At 42.0% G+C, this 18109-nt stretch overlaps 1 protein-coding gene across 1 annotated transcript; it reads left to right on the top strand.

Moving 5' to 3' along the window:
* Positions 1-203: 203 nt before the first annotated feature.
* Positions 204-17594, top strand: LOC308288855 (leucine-rich repeat serine/threonine-protein kinase 2; the record flags this gene model as incomplete). The annotated part of the gene is made up of 15 exons (XM_080730331.1): positions 204-291; positions 3131-3336; positions 4156-4213; positions 7784-8295; positions 8675-9036; positions 9408-9705; positions 10207-10264; positions 10518-10711; positions 10964-11192; positions 11853-12126; positions 12552-12709; positions 13273-13447; positions 14378-14445; positions 16423-16897; positions 17588-17594. 15 exons carry the CDS (start codon positions 204-206, stop codon positions 17592-17594), a joined length of 3162 nt encoding a protein of 1053 aa, XP_080586457.1.
* Positions 17595-18109: the final 515 nt, after the last annotated feature.

The following is an 18109-nucleotide window of genomic DNA, read 5'->3' as shown; positions in this document are numbered from 1 at the left end:
ATTCCCTTGATTACTGAGGACATGGAATATCACAAATATGCGCGTAATATACGATTTGCATCACTGTTTGTCTTTGTAAAAAAGTGTTGCCCCAGAGTACGTTGAAATTAGGCTCTTGAAGAGATGTACTTAATCTGTGGGTAAAGTGCCCTTTTGTTCTATGAAGTTTGCAGTGAAGAATAGGAGTGAAGTTGTTACTGAAGATGAAGAGGTGGACGGAGGCGTCTGTGAAGAGTGTGGACGCAGCGACCGCAGGAACCGGCTACTGTTGTGCACACGCTGTGATTCCTGGTAAGGTTAGCTCACAGGGGCCATCAATATATCCGTACACGAACAAATATGTCCATGGCAAAGAGTTATCCGTGGCAATTTTTTGATTTTGTTTTTACACACCATTATAATGTTCTTATTGTGATCTTAAATCCCAATTACTGAACGTCAAGTCTTCAGGTTTTCTTCAGAATATGTATGACACTGATTTACTATGACTCTATGTATGACACATTAGGAGTCCACTAGTACTAGTGGTCCCCCATAAGAGTGTACAAATGGAACCAAATGAACCCGTAACGTTCCCATAAGGGGTCCATTTTGGTTCCATTTGTACATTCTGAGTTACAGACCTGTAATGGTCATTTAGGGCTAGCTCTTTATGTGTACTCATTTTGTATGTCCGTAGGAAAATTGAAATATCCACCACAAGCCAGCATGGCGATGACCCCTGCTAGCTCATGATGCTGCTAAATGAAGCGAGTTCTTCACAGTCACACACATACGTATATAAAAGAGAGTGATGCATAGCAGAGGGTCTAAAAGCACACCGAACAAATTGAGAAACTGAAATTCAGCTGTTGAAGCCCTTAGGTAATATATATCGCTTGCATACTCTGGGGCATAATATTATATGTGCATATTTAGAAAGCATTGCGGGAGTTGTTCCTCATAGAGACTACAGCAGATTATGTCAAACTAATTGGTTTATGGATCTGCATTGTTGCATCTACAGTAATTGCACATATATTTACATTTATCAATAATTATCCTCATTCTATTTTAAAACGTTTGGACACTTAGGGCCTCTGGTCCATGTAATAATCCCAGTATTATAACTGTGTGTGTGTGTGTGTGTGTGTGTGTGTGTGTGTGTGTGTGTGTGTGTGTGTGTGTGTGTGTGTGTGTGTGTGTGTGTGTGTACAGGTATCACATGGATTGCTTGGCTTCCTTGCTGGATACAGGCGTTGAGACGGACTGGATTTGTCCAGAGTGTGCAGTCAGCCCTTCTCACTCAGGTTACCCAGTTAACTATACATAGATGCTGCCTGTCATGCATGTACAGTATGTGTTCTTCTTCAAGGGCTACCATTGATGCCATTACTGTGTATAGCAGAGTCATTGTGTACCTCCTGCTTCCCATTCTCAAGATGCACCGCAATCTTTCATGGGCAGATGTGACTTATGGGGGCCAGTAGTGTTACTGTAAATAGTAATGAAGAAATCACCGGCTTATTGTGTCTAAAAATACACATTTAGCACCACTTGTCTGCGTGCCCCCACCCACTGAAATCAAAATGGCAAAAATGGCTAAAATCATACAAAGCAGTACATTCTTTTTTTCCCTTTTTTTTTACACTTATCTTATTTTTTTCTCTCTAATTACAATCTAAAACATGAACCCTTGTTGTAAAAAAAACAAAGTTGTGCTTTAAATGTGTTATCATTGTGATTGTACTGATTTTGTAAACTCGCGTCGCCAGTCTTTCCTGGAGGAAAGCCTGGTATTCGTTTACAACGGGCTGTTTGATCCAGTCTAGGTGGAAACCACAAGCAGAAGAAGCGGCGTCTTGTTTTGGTTCCCCCTGTTTGTTTCCCCAATCCCTATTAAAATGCTCGAGTAGCCTAGTCAACTAGTGTAGTCTTGCCAGAGTTGGACTAAAAGATGCATATACCAAACACATTTTTCAAAAGCAAAACTACGCCGCATCAAGGGGTTTATTAGGTAGTAAGGCTGCCAAATTAATATTTGAATATCGAATATTCCTTGAATATAAAAAAAAAGATGTACATTCGAATATGAAAATTAATATTCAAATTATTATTATTTTCTTTTCATTTATTTATTTTATTTTATTTATTTATTTGACGAGGGGGGGCTAGTGAAAGTTACGGATATGTTGTTGAGTGTGATATGAATTGTAAGCTTACCATAATCATAGTAATCAACTTAATCATTTTCAGTTATTCAAGGCCAATTAAGGGCTTTTGGAGAGAAATTAGACAGACTCCAGTCACTTTCAGAGCACTGCAGAGGGAAGGTGTGTGTGTGTGTGTGTGTGTGTGTGTGTGTGTGTGTGTGTGTGTGTGTGTGTGTGTGTGTGTGTGTGTGTGTGTGTGTGTGTGTGTGTGTGTGTGTGTGTGTGTGTGTGTGTGTGTGTGTGTGTGTGTGTGTGTGTCCAGCTGATGCTATTTAGTATTTGATGGCTCGTTAATGCATCAAAGGAAGGCAATTATGTGTCTCTGCACTGTAAACTGGCTGCTTTTTCTCCTTGAGTGACACTCAACACAGGATTTAAGAATCCCAGGGCTAAAATATTATTACCACAACCAATAATAATTATAACTTGTATAACTTGATAAATACTTTTTAGCATTGTCCCTGTAAAATAATAATAATAATATTAATATTAATATTCAAATATAGTCGATATTCTGGCCAATTTCTAAGAACAATATTTGAATTTCATTTCTGAGGAATATTGGCAGCTCTATACGCGGGGAATTGTTTTGGGTTAAAACTGCTTCCGGTTTGCTAGTTCCGGCCAAAGTGTAGTCCGTCTAGGACTACAACCTAGTCTCGCGAGGCCAGACGGTTGCCTCCGCGATGACATTTTAAAATATATTTTCTTGAATGGTAATGCCCGTTTCCATTACTCGCCGTTTGGGAGCTGCTGTTCCAGACTCTATATAGCATTCAGAGATTGTGGAATAGTTGTCTGGCTACGCGAGACTAACTACAACCTGACAGAGTGGTTTCCGCTCCCGACCAGATCAAACCCCGAAATGTGAAGGGATCCCAGGCTACTGATTGTGTTGAGCCCATTCTTCATAGTTTGTCCTCCTATTTGCTTTACAGAGGAGGAACTGGAGGTTAGTGAGGCGGAGCTCACAGACCTTCTGGCTGAAACAGACGATGGTGCCTCTACCACCACCACCCCCACCAGTCGCCTTCGTTCGTCCACTAGGGGTCAGGCCATCTCTTCCACCGCAACACGCCACAGTCAAAGGATTCAGCACAGAGCTGCCAGAAACCTCACCCCGCCTGCTCACTGCAGCTCCCTGGTCAGTTCAACATGGCACGCCTGATGGAGTGTACATCAGTGGTTTTCAATCAGTGGTCCTTGAGGGGGTTCCAGGTGGTCCCCAGCTAATGGATGGAGAGCTGGTAACCAAATGGTGAAATGGACCCTTGTAGAACTCTTGAGAGCGTAAAATGAAACCAAATGGACCCGTACAGGTCCATTTGGTTTCATTTTACGCTCTCAAGAGTTAAATTATTGTGTAAACATCTGCATTACTTAATTTACAGGAAGTCTACACAATTAGAGAATGTAGAATAATTATTACTTGTCTGTTATCTCTCCTATCGGCACCACATCAATAAAGCATGGAATTGTGGACAAAATCCTATCCAACGATAACCAAATATTCTAAGTCAGGCTAAATCTCATCGATTAGTGGTCCGTGGCTCAAATGACAAATCAATAATGGATCTTGATTTGAAAAGGGTTGAAAACCACTGGATTACATGAATGAATGATTCTAGTGGTCACTGTGTCACTGTGTCCGTACGATGGGCATTAGCAGGACAATTATAATATGATGCTTTATTGTACATAATAAATAAGAAAAGAGTCCGCACACCAAATTTGCTGCTCCCACAGTTCAAGTGGGAGCAGCGAATTTGGTGTGCAGACTCTTTTCTTATTTATTGTACACTGTTTTTAGTCCAGCACCCAGCCTACATGGCCTTGGATGTGCATGCCCTTTTTGGCTGTTTTTCAGCCTCTCTTTCCATTATTGTACATAATAACAATCAATAATTGACCATATGTGAGCTGTACTTTTACAATATTCTATTTTTTCTCTTTTTCCCCCCAGCATGTTCCTAAATACCTCTTGAAGACATCAAGCTCTGAGTCAGAGGAACTGGATGAAAGTAATCGTGGTGATGTCAGTGATTGAAGTAGATCTGTGCCAAAAGTAAGCAGGCATCAAAGGAAGACAACTGCTGCTTGAACTATTGACAGTGACCATGCTCAACATCTACTCAGGCATGTGCACACATCAAAGGGGGCTACAGCCCCTGCCCTTTTATCCGTCTGTAAAAAGTGCCCTCTCCAGACCATGAATGCAGTTTTTACTATGGTGAAATAAATACAAATATCCTCTTTCCATGCCATACCTGAAGGCACCATTCAAGATATTTGTCTTGTCCAAACTCTCCTGAACTTGAAGAATTGCCCTCTCTGTGTGGAGATGTGGTGTAGACCTACTACACCACATCTCCAGTATTGACTTCATTATGCTTAGTTCAGTGTGGTATCAAGCACCGAATATAACCGACCTCCAAGCTATTTTCAATATTTTCACCAAAAGGCCCTTTTAGAAATGTCTCACGACCCTGCATCTACTAGTGGGAGATGAAGACCACAGTAGCTGCTGTTGTCTTAGATGACCACAGGGTGGGAGCAATGTGTTGATGGACCTGTCAACTGGTTGTTGTGCCAAGGCTATGAGGAAAGCTCATGTGACAGAAGTGAAACTATTCCTCAGCATTAGGAGGAAATGAAACTTTGCTGGGCATGTCATGTGGAGACTGCTACTAACTAACTGGACACATCTTTAATGTACTACTCAAACCCTTAAGAAATGCAAAAAAGGTTTACTTATAAAGAAAGGCTTTAGTGTTTAAATTAGCCAGCCAAATGGGTTATTGTTATGTACCGGTATGTGATATTGCACACATTTTATATTATATTTATGTAACAGTAATTGATTGATTAACCCCCAAAATCATGAAGACTGATTTGGACCTTTGGGGTAAATTAATAAATACATGTGTCCTAAAATGTAGTTACTGCACCCTGCACCCTGGCTTTGTGAGGAAGGAAATGATGCTTTCTTTCATGTGGTAACAGGAAGCTCTCAAGGTGAACAGTGCATCTTTTATCTTAAGAAATTGTTTCTGACGGCATGTCAAATTATTTTGTACACACATTAAAATTAAAACTGAATTGAAATGGAAACGTATCCTGTGTGTGCACACCACTGACTGTATGCTGCGCACATGCACACACTGTGTGTGTGTGTGTGTGTGTGTGTGTGTGTGTGTGTGTGTGCGTGTGCGTGTGCGTGTGCGTGTGCGCGCGTGTGCGTGTGTGAGAGAGAAAGAGTGAGTAATATGGTACAGTATATAATAATGCAGTATCACTAGTCAAATGTAATAGTTTCTCAGTGGGCAGATGAACATGTGCAAGGGGGGTTGCTTATATCTCTGTTACTAACTCTGATGAACCGCTGTTTACTCCTCCCATAAAGAAACCAGGAACAGGATGAATATCTTCAGGGTAGATAGCCGGTATGGTATACAGTATGAGGAAGTGACAAGTGGCAGACAATGGCTCATGTAAATGGTAAGTAACTTAGCGAGCTTTCTACTCTGTCACTATAAAGAGTGAATTGTCAACAGTTCCTTCTGTAGAAGTTAATGTTTAATGTACTAATTACTGCAATAAACATTATTCTCAGTTAGATACAGTACGTTATTATTTATGCAAGAATGGTGTTACCTGTATGCTTGAGGTTTAAATTCAATCCAGTTAATGTTTATTAACGGTAGTTTGACCATCTTCTTAGCAAATAGTTTTTCGACAATTACATTCCTGTCCATCGTTCCATAACATGTTTGATGCCAGTGTTGAATTTGTATTTTCTTTCTTAGCACGTCCTTTTCATTTGTAATGCGTATGCAGTTAATGTTGCTCATCAGAACTGATAGTCTATCTCAGTGAACGTTTTTAAAAATTATTTTGGCCTGCCTTGGAGCAAATTCTATTCCCTTACTATTGAGACCAGCTGTTCATTTTCAGAGTTTATTTCTGGATAATTTGAAGTGCATGTCTTCTCAAGCATTTACTGTAAAATGTTCACGTTTGAAACATGTTTAACTAGAAAAGTGCTCCTCAGAGGCCGGGTTGCCACCAACCCAGTGCCCACAAACTTTTAAAGGCAGACATAGCCAATTGAAATGGGATCTAAAAAATCATACATCGTGATCACATGTCCCTAGAGATGGCAGCGAGATATATATATATATATTTTTTAAAAGCCTACTTTGGCAGAAAATGTAATATGGCACAGACAGGGACTATACATTGCATTATGGCTCATGATCCATGGAATCCAGGGGGAAAAAAAGATGTTGATTGTTCAAGATTCATGGGCCAAAATGTGAAGTAGGAGGAGGAGAGGAGGAGATTTGAAAAAAATAAAATAAAAAAAAGGATGGAGGTCCTTCCTTGGCTTGGGAAATAATGTGCTTTGGAAAGTTTCCCAGCCATCGGGTGCTGCATTCATGATGTGTGGCATTTTGTGCACACAAGCTTTGGGAGCCAATCAATCAGAATGGAATATCACATGACTGCAGAGATTTTGTGTGAGGGTTGGACAACATCTGTAGTAGTAGTAACAAAAACGTTACTCGGGTGGCGCACTGGTAAAGTCCCTGCTCACCACCATGAAGGTTGTAGGTTCGAATCCACTATGGTGGACACAGTTGGCCCGTGTTCGGGGGAGGATGATATTGGTTATTGCACCTGTCAGTGGGGAGTGTTTGTCGGGCAGAGTAGGACGAAGGTTATTTTATGTCCTCCCGGTGGGGGCTCCTCCAGGGACGTGCTGGCCATTGGGAAAAGCGGGACAACTCCCGAACGGCCGGTTTATTCCCGGCCGGTCCAGGCCGGCCATTAGGAAAAAATTAAACTGTTTGCACAAAAGTAAAAATTAAACTGTTTGCACAAAAGTAGTGAAAACAGCTGATCTACAAGCACACAACGCCTCGCACCGCGAGGCGTTGTGTGCTTGTAGATCTGCTGTTTTCACTAGTTTAAATCATTTTTAAAATGATAAATACAAAACAAACGGTTTTGGACATACAAGGTTTCCACCCGACAACGACGAAATATAACTCATGTAATTGGCCCACTGGCTTGTCACTTTGTCACAAATCTTTGAGTAGCAGCAGCGCTATAGAGAGAGATCTCTCTCTATAGCGCGCAATGAGGGCCTCTCCAACTCTTTTTCCCGGGCTGAATCAGGGGCCCAGCATGTCCCTGGGCTCCTCAGTGAGTCAATAGGATACGACAGCAGTGACAACACAGAAATGAGTGTGGAGAGGAATTAATTGGCATAACGACTAAAATCACAGTCTCCGTCCGAGTGTCTATTCTGTAACAGAGGTCCCCCTGTCTCTCCAGTAGAACATGCATTTTCAATCAGCCAAACAAGGACATTCTCAGAAGGAAAGGAGCGGTTCAGTTTCATCCAGTTGATTTACTGACAGTCTTTTGTGTTTTTAAATCAATTCAATTTCAATTCAAAGGAGCTTTATTGGCATGAGAAAACATACGTTTACATTGCCAAAGCAAGTGTCACAAATAAAATAAAAACAGTTGAAAATGGGGAACATATATACAGTAAATCAATAGATTTGTCTTACTATTTACAGGGAACCGTAAGAAGGAATGGGACTTGTCGGGGCGGAGGCTGAAAGCCCTTCCCCAGTCGCTCTTAGCGCAGGGACAGGAGGCCAGGCGAGTCGACCTCCAGAGGAACAAGCTGAGACAGGTGAACGGCCTGTCCACCCTGGTCCACCTGACGGAGCTCAACCTTTCCAGGAACGAGATGGTGGAGTTCCCCCAGGAGATCTGTCGGCTGCGTAACCTAGAGAGGCTCTACATGAACCAGAACAGCATCAGGACCATACCGGAGGCGGTCTTTCCTCAGCTGGGGAAGCTGCAGTTCCTCAAAATGAGCACAAACCACCTGACCGAGCTACCTCCGGACATCAACCAGTGCGCTAGCCTCACGTACCTCAGCCTGTCGAAAAACTGCCTCCAGGACCTCCAGCCTCTGGTGGGTCTTCGAAAGCTAAAAGAGCTGCTTGTCGAGAGGAATCAACTGACCGAGCTGCCGCCCCAACTGTTCCAGGTCGACGGCTGTGAGTTGACCATGTGCAAGGTATGAGCTGAGAGGAGAGCTAAACTTAAAAGCACTAGGTGCATGAAGTGGTGTGAAGCTGTGGAATGGTTTGCCTGAAACCAAACCACCAAGCATAGCATAAATGTAAAGCAATTTAAAATAAGGTTCAAACAGGCTATTCTGGAAAAATACCAAATGGAATGAATGACGGACCTATTGATCTATTAACTTGTTAATGTGAACCAATGTTCTGTTTAGTTTTTGTTATTGCGTTTGTTTTTCATGTCTCTTGTTTTGTCTTTGTTTTGTTCTTTGTTCTTTGCTTGTCTTTTTGTTGTCAATAAGCATCAAGCTTCTGCCTATACCTTTTTGATACCTTTTTAAATAGGCTAAAGAAAAAACTATTCATTCATTCAAGGTCACGGGGAACCCTTTAAGGTGCCCGCCGGAGGAGATCTGTCTCGGGGGCGTCCAGGACATCCAGAGCTACTTCAGCCAAATGGAGGAGAACCCGAGCACGCGGAGCACCTGGACGGTCAAGACCATGTTCCTGGGCTCCTCCATGGCGGGGAAGTCGACGCTGTGCCGCAGCCTGCAGCAGGGCCGGCCCGTGGAGGTGGCCGAGGAGGACCGCACAGAGGGCATCGAGATCAGCGAGCTGTACGCCCAGGACGTCCGCTTCCTGTTCTGGGACTTCGCGGGACAGGAGGAGTACTACCTGACCCACCACGTCTTCATCACGCCCTGGGCCCTCGTCATCCTCGCTGTGGATTTATCCAGGTATAGACTCTGTGGTGATTATTATAATTCTTTTCCAATCATGCTCTTCACCGGTACAGTACATCCACTAATACTGTATCTTTGAGCGGTGCTCCTGGAAGGATGTAAGCTCCCACATCTGGCTTTGTCAGATGTTGGAGGGGGGCCTACATCTGGCCTACATCAGGCCTACATCTTTGCACAAAGCGCCCAAAGTTTGTTGTGCGCCCAGGGTCACATTGGCCAAGCTTTGCAACTTAATTAAATTAACTCAATTAACTCAAATTAACTCATAAATAGCACTGGTCACTTCATAGGCGTGATTTTGATGTGTGCTCATTATTATCGTTTCAGTAGTTCCATTAATATTTCATTTTCTTTTAATCGACCAGCTACAGCATCCACGATCACATGTCTTTCAAAGAAAAGGTGTGGTTCTGGATAAACAACATCCAGCTGCGCGTCCCAGGCTCAGTGGTCCTCCTGGTGGGGACCCACTGTGACCAGTGTCACCACGAAGAGGAGGTGACCAGGAAGAAGAGAGACATCGAGGAGAAGGTCCAGAACATGCTAGCAGAGAGGAGCGGGGTTCTGAAACAACAGAAGAGGAATCTGGAGGACAGCAAAAACCCTTCTCTCTTCTCGGACCAGATGAATGAGCTCGATTGCCTTTTGGAATACAACTTACAGGTAATGATCCTGTAAGACTTGTGCCTTTTCAGTATATTATATTCATAAATTCATGTTTTATATGGCTAGGGCTGTCACGATTATGACATTTTACATGACGATTAATTGTCACTTAATTGCGGTTAAAGATTTAATTGTGTTTTTGTCATTTACAATTACATTTCTGTTTGGCTTGTAGGCTTTGAAGTTGCACATGGCAGATACATATGACACATAACCTAAATGTACAAAGAAATGCCTGACATATCTGACAACTTTATACTTTAAAAAGAACATTGATAGTGGAAATATACAATCTACAAGCTCATCGCGATGTGTTGTGAGCTTGTAGATCTGCTATTTACATTATTTTTGATGTTTGAAAATATGAACATTTTTCAACATGTAGACGATTATGACAAAATAATCGAGATTACCGTATGTCAAATAGTTGCGATTGGATGATTATGTTATAATTGTGACAGGCCTATACATGGCTTCTCCTCTTTACATTCTGCACAGGTTTTGGATCTCATAACAATTGACTGCACGAGTGCTGATGATATTGCAAGGCTCAGAGGTGAACTTTTGAGGTATATCCACTCAGAGAACATATTTCCATGTGCTGAGAGGATATTACCCAAAAGTTATGAACAAGTGGAGCAAGCCATATCTAAACTACTTACAAGAGATCTCATCCCTCGGCATGGTTTGTCAACTTTTATCTAAACCAAAGCCTCTACAGTTATTATTTTGGATCATGAACATTGTATTACTTTCACAGAAACAGCTAATTTAAACCCCATTCTTCTTTATTCATCTGTCTATTACAGGGATTGTTCTCTTGGAGGAACTACATGATCTAATCTTGGTCCACGTTAACCTGGATCACGAGAGCCTCCGCAGTGTCTTGCGGTTTCTTCTGCGATACCTCCACCGGATTGGGATAATTGTCTGGTATGAAGAGTGTGATGCATTGAGTGATCGAGTATTCATTCGCCCGTCTCTCCTCATCTCTCTCTTCAAGGTCGGTGTCAGCTTTGCTAAAGACTACACATTATTTATTGTGTATCCTTTTTGTGAGACAATGTGACACAATTGTGTAACTAACTTACAGTAGTGTCTGCTCAGTAAATCTAGCATTTTGTTTATCACAACTGTATTGGTACATTGGATCCAAGCACTCATTGTCTGACAAACGACACCGTATCACCATTTTCTTTCTTTCTTTCTTTCTTTCTTTCTTTCTTTCTTTCTTCCTTCCTTCCTTCCTGTCCAGACCATTGTAAGACATGACCTTGTGCATAAACTGGAGGGGATCTCCAGAGAGCTACTCAGGACAGAGAGCATCCTGGTCAAGCAGAAGCGCACATGGGTGGACAACCTGAGCAGCAGAGGCACCCTGCACAACGCCGCCATACGGATCCTGGTCCGCCAGCAGATGGAGGTCCTGGTCCCCGATGACCAGGACCTGGTGAACGAGATGGTGGGGAGCAGCAGGGAGGAAGGCATGTAGGGATGGGATGTTAATCGTTGATGGGCAATTCTCGCTATTTCTAAGTGTCATTATTTTTGATTAAGGGTTAGGTTTTAGGGTTAGGTTTAGGCATAGTTTTGCTGAGTTTAAGGTTTGGGTTAGATTAAGGCAAAGTGGTTAACATTCACCAGGTTAGCATTCACCAGCGTTGGCAGGTTAGCATTTTACTAGGTTAACATTCACCCGCGTCGAACAAATGGAACGTCGAGCAAATGCTTTGTTGCAATATTGCTCCCATCGTTGATATCGTTTATCATGGTAAAAACACTAACAATAACCGTATCGTGGAGATTTATGCACTGGGATCAATTCACCTTTTATTTGCCGAGCTGCATATCCGGTACCATTTAAACCCTTTATAATTGGTAAAACGCACCTTGAAATAATGTACTTGATACAGTCTTTTTTACCACTCTCTACCAAATCTCTTTGCCAAAAAGTAGCCGATCTACAAGCTCACAACGCGTCGCAAACGCAACACTTTTGACCTTGTAGATCTGCTATTTTTTGGCAAATGTTCCGCCCCAGGATAATGGATGTTGGGGATATTTTGATTATCGCGGTTTCTTTGGCAATTTCTCTGGTCACAATAATCGTGACATGACATTCTCATCTCGTCCCATCCCTAAAGGCATGCTGCTCAACCTGTTGCAACATTTTGAGATCTGCCTCCCGACCAGCGTGGGGAGCCCGCTCAACCCCCAGGCCCCGGAGTTCGTCCCTGGTGAGACGTGGCGGAACGTGGCCGGTGTGATGATGAATGGGGACCCGGACGGGGCCTGTCTCTTCCCCAGCTACCTGAAAGACAACAGCGTTGTGGGTGAGATGTGGGGCAAAGACAGACTGGACGACCTTAACATCCACATGTACTTCCTGCCTGAGATTCCTCACGGCTTCTTCCACAGGTACTGTGTCCAAAAGCACCTAATGTTTACTCTTTACTTTGATTATGACTAACTGTTAATGTTTTCGGGTGGAAACTTTGTATGTCCAAAACTGTTTGTTTTGTATTTATCAATTTAAAATGATTTAAACTAGTGAAAATAGACGATCTACAAGCACAAAATACAAGGCATTGTGTGCTTGTAGGCCTGCTATTTTCACTACTTTTGTGCAACACTCTTGTATGATGAAGTAGGGCGTTAATTTAGAAAGTACATAATATTTTTGAAACTTGAGATATGAGGTTTCTGCCCAACAGTGATGATATCTATCTTCAGTCAAATAAATAAGTATGACATTCACTCAGCATGGGACCTACTGTACAATCCTGTTTGCATTAATCACTTGTCTTCAACTGTATGTTCATAATGTGTGCTATTATTACTAGGTTGATTATCAAGACCTGTTCCCTGTACCCGACTCACTGGGTGGGCAGAGACCAGTGTCTCCTCTGCTGTGGAAACAGGCTGCTTCTGTTCAAACAGAAGAGCAAAGAAGGAGATCCGTTCATAGAGATACGCTGCAAGAGACCTGAGAACAGCAATGGTAAGGATTGTCTAACTGGCCTAGATATACTGACAAGAAATTCAGATATACTACACAACTACAGTATACTGTATGTGTCAATGATTCCAAATGTATTCTCCCCCCTAGCCTCATACAACAGACTCTCCTCAGAAGGTAGGAGGAGTCATTTTAGTAGTCTCCCCCTCCAATATTTCTGTATACATTTTGACTGACATATTTGATACCCAGTTTTGTCACATGTATACTGTGTAGTGTGTCAGGCAAAAACCTTGTAACCATCTTAAAATATATTATTTATAATATATTTTTCTGTAAACAATCTCCTTGCTCACCCCATGGGAGCTTGTAGATTTTAAATGTTTCTGTGGCTTTTTAAATATTTTGAAATATTTAACCAATTAAAGTTTTAGGCATACAAAGTTTCTTCGTGACATCGAAGATCTAACATGATAACACATGTACAGTATATAAGACAAGTAAATGTGTAATTACCGTAATGTGAAGTACAGTTTAATTATTTTCTGTGTGGGTCGCAAGTTGTGCGACACGGCTACAGAGAAGTGTTCTTTCTCTCTTTCCAGAGTTCCGTCAGTCGTGGGATCTGATCCTAGCAGTGATGTCCAAACTGTCTGTGTTGTCAAGGCAGTGGCCGGGCCTGACACAGCAGGTCCACAGCCCATGTCCAGAGACACACTGTCAACACTACTTCACCTGGAGGGACTGGCAGGATCTCAGCAAAAGTGACATATATGACCTGTAAGTAGGCCTATGATTGTGTACATTTTAGCAATTTTAAGAGGGAAATGTAAAAGAGGGGTCTAATGACTTTTCCTTTCCATATAGCTACTCTTGGTCAATTGATAAATGTGTGTTATCTCTGTGTTCATGTCAAGGTGCGGGTTTGTCCATACGTGTTGAAATATAATGTCCATTTGCTAGAGAATCACAGTGTTTACTTATTTATATCCATAATAAAAAATAATTCCCTTGAAAAACCTGCACTATTGACACATTTCACACAGATTTAATTTCTTTGCTATATTGATTTTAAGTCATTGAATCGAATCGTATCATATCACCACGAATGAACCAATAATGTCCATGTATCGTATCGTCAACCATGTATCGTGATGCGTACCGTATTGCTATTAAATGTATAGTTACACCCCTAGTAGAAACGTTTGTGATATTTCATTGTTGTTTACTCTCTGATGGTTTCAGTTTTAGTTCTAGTTAGTTCTAGAACTTAGTTCTAGTTAGTTCTATTTCAGTTTTAGTTCTAGTTAAAAAAAAAATCGAACCTCTGTTCGAAGTGGAGCTGTGTGTGTGTGTGTGTGTGTGTGTGTGTGTGTGTGTGTGTGTGTGGGTGTCTGGCCTGGCCTGAACAACAGCGCCCTCGTGTGGTCACAAAAGGTCCTGTAGGCTACAGACAGACAGACAGACACACAGACACGGCCACACACACGGCCACGTATAGGGAGCTTGTGTTCCACACAGCTCCAAAAAAAGAAAATCCTGAGTTCATTTACTGAGAATGTACAAGTGGATTGTAATGGCCTTTTTTTACCCTCCGAGTTAAATTAACACTCAGGATTTTGCTGTTTCGGTTGGTCAGTATTGTGTCCACCTGTCCTATCACTTAGTCAACAACATGCCATCTCTGTGTCCATTGTGCTTTGCCAACAGTGTCCAGGAGGAGAAACTAGTCTGCCAGGGGGGACACACAAGACGGACAGAGTTGATTTTCCCCAAAGGTATATAAAGGTATATTTTGGTACCCATGTATTCTGAATAATATGCCCAATCCAACCCACTTTATTTATAGAGCACATTTAAAACAACAGTCTTGAACCAAAGTGCTGTAGTAGCCTAAAATAAGATAAAATTATAAGTAAAAAAATAAAAAGTTCGGGAAACATAACAGAAGGGAAACGTAAAAAGAGATCGGAAACATGGTCTTCAGCCTTGTTTTTGGGACAGCACCACACATATTATATTTTTCAATACTGAAAAATATATTTCACAGAAAGAATTGTTAAAATAATACATTTTAAAATACATTTTGGACCCTATAACGCATATTTTCCGCAAATGCTTTGACCACTTAAAATATATTTTCAGCCACCTTATGCCAAATTTACAGTATCTTTTTGTGAACTTTTTGAATATGGTCTGGGTAAGTGCTTTGCTTGAGGTAAACAAAATCAAGTCTATTATTCATTGATTGATCAATGTATTTAAAGCATGAAAAAAATCGCATGTATTTTGAACTAATCAAATTATTGTGTTTGTTTACTGCAGTGCCTGGCTTGTCCAAGCCAATGTGAAAACTTCACTGGAGAGAACTGCAATATCAGCCATACTGACATGCATGATAATTGACTTTATTTAAGTTTGAAAGGTACAGTTTCATGACAGTACAGTTCACTGGTACAAGGTCAGCTAAAGGGATACACTCAGGAAAGCCGAGGCTTATTTACATTTTACATTGTAAATGTTTTACTCATATAACATTGAATGACAGACAGATAGAACACAGTACTATGCAGGGAAAAAAGTAAAGGAAAAAAAAGAACAATACAATAAAAGCTAAGCTGTATGTTCACCAAATACTGTAAGTCAAGGATACTTCAACAACTATAAAAGCATACATTTTAGTATCATCTTGTTTGAATCTTGTCATGGGTTAAACATGAAATGAAGACTCTTCACATTCTCATAAATAATGGTTAGTTTTTGTGTCACTTTGAGCTACTAATTTAGGTTGTCTGACATTAAAACTTACAGTTGATGTTTTTCAGAGACATGACTGTTAAAGTACAGAAAGTATTAAGCAATATAAAGTTTTTAAAATACAATTAATATACCAAACTATGGTGCAAAAGCATTTGCGGCAAAAATGCATCATAGCTAAAATGACAAGGACATGATGTATTGTATTATTGGATGACTTGTGGTTAGTGTAAATATAGCCTATGTGTGCAAATAAAACTGCTACTGCTCGATTGCTGGGTTCAAATAGCACTACAGCTTCTGGGGAAAGGTTTTGTCCATGTGAATGGTTGCTCTGATTTGCCTGCTTGGAGCTCTTGGGCCCTGTCAGGATACAAACACCCGGCGTCTGTAACAGTTAGATATAGCTTGTTCAATCTTATGGTTTGTCAAAACTTTGTTGGCTATCTGAGACAATAAAAAACCCTTCAAAGACGTTTATAGGCTACATCATTTATAGTTACACTCTTTGGCGTAATTTGAACGAACCAATTGGCTATCGGGGGGCCCTCTATTGAAATGGAAATGAGAGGCCCCCCTCATCCCCCTCTGGAACGCCGGAGGACACGCGTCTGGCCCGCGACTCTGCCAAACGGCTGGGCGGGGAGCCGGGGAGGGGAGGGCTGACTGGGGAATCTTCTATAAAAGAAGGCTATTTCTATCAGTCGGACACATTAGGTCCACTATCATCACGTCTGGAGTGACTCATGCTGGACATTCAATCCCTATCAACACTGCTTTACTTAATTTATTTAGTTTTAGAACTGAGAGAGATAGAAAGCCTTTTCAAACTTCAACAGAGTAGGTGATGTATCATGTGGAGATGGCTTCATCATCCAACGACACTTTGAATCAACATTTTGCGCAATGCACGCTACTGATGATAACAGAAAGCCAGACTTCCATCGTGGCTGCTTCCCAAGGAGAAATAAGCCGTGGTGCGCTTTGCAGGTCAAAAGCGCACCAGCCGTCCTCCAGAGCTGTGGTGCTGAAAGGACAGCGCTCCGCGTCGCCGCTGCCGTGCAAAAAGAGTCCAGAGCACCAGATCGGGGCGGGCCTTCATCCGTTCCCCCCTCGACAGCAGCAGCAGCAGCCAGTGGCGTCAGTGACACGCAGGAACGAGCGTGAGAGGAACCGCGTGCGGCAGGTGAACGCAGGCTTCCAGACCCTGCGCCAACACGTGCCCAACGGAGCCGCCAACGGGAAGCTCAGCAAGGTGGAGACCCTCCGCTCGGCCGTGGAGTACATCCGAGCCCTACAGCGGCTCCTGGACGAGAGCAACGTGGGGTTTCAGAGCGGCGGAGTGCCGTCTCCATCAGGCTCCAGGGGTTCGCCCCAGTCCACCTGTTCGTCTTCTGTGGAGGAGGGGGCGATCTATGAACACTGGAGCCCAGAGGAACACGACATTATAGATTTCACCACCTGGATCCACAGGTAGGTTGTTGTGAAATAGTCTAAAGCAGTGGTTCTCAACCTGTGACCCCCCAAATTATTTTGGGGGGTCCCCAGATGATTAACCTAACTTGCAACATTGTTTTCTCTCTCAACAGTAAACAAACATAACGCTTAAGTGTATAGAGGGTATTCACATTTCTAAAGTGACAATTTAAGGACTTTTTAATTTTAATACCTATAAAATGACAAATTAAACAATGGCCAAATTGTCAAATATTAGAGGCAGAAATTGTGAAGGCGTGAGCATGTAGATCTGCTATTTTCACAATATATTACCGTGTTATACAGTAGTACAAAATGTATTGCCTCAACTCTTAGTGCTTGTCAAGGTGAGGGGGGGGGGGGGGGGGGGGGGGTCCCAGGTCCCAGGTCCCAGTTAAAGTATGATTATTTTGGGGGTCACAGCCTGAAAAGGTTGAGAACCACTGGTCTAAAGCAGTGGTTTTCAGCTCTTTTCATATATCAAGGTACATTTTTTCGGCTTTTGAGCCACGGACCACCGTTTGATGAGATTTAGCCTCTCAGACCCAAAACTGTTTTGATATCTTTGGATAAGATTGTGTCCACACAATTCCATGCTGTATTGATGTTGGTACCATAGGAGAGATAACAGGAAAACGTTGATCATAATAACAATTCTTTTACATTCTCTAATTGTGTGCAATGCAGATGTTAAACAATAATTCAACTCTTGGGAGTGTAGAATGAAATGTCCATTTGGTTTAATTTTACACTCTAGTTAAAGATCTATAAGGGCCCATTTGGTTACCAACTCTTCATCATTTAGCTGGGGATCACCTGGAACCCCCTGAAGGACCACTGGCGGTCCCCAGAACCACTAGTTGAAAACCACAAATCACAAATATAGCCGACTTGTTGTGTGTATCTGTAATAGGCTAAATTACCCAACGTTTTTTAATCGGCTGGTTATTATAGGCCTACAAATGATATAGGCTTAAATAAAATGTGTTGTGCCATGTCTAAACAGTGCTTTGTTCATTTTCATTTACTAGATACTGAAAAGGATAAGACTGAAGTCGACCATTTGGATTTTGAGTCCTTAACAGTGGAGTGGCCATGAATGAACTTAATGCAAAAGCAACAGAGAGCCTATAGCCTTGGATCAAGACGGTCATCATTGGTCATGACAGTCTTGTATCAAGGCTACATACCGAGAGCCATGCTGGGACC

Source organism: Nannobrachium achirus (assembly GCF_963921795.1).
Source record: "Nannobrachium achirus genome assembly, chromosome: 7".
In the NCBI taxonomy this organism is placed as follows: domain Eukaryota; kingdom Metazoa; phylum Chordata; class Actinopteri; order Myctophiformes; family Myctophidae; genus Nannobrachium; species Nannobrachium achirus.
The sequence above is the reverse complement of the archived record's forward strand: the minus strand, read 5'-3'. Positions and strand labels throughout refer to the sequence as shown.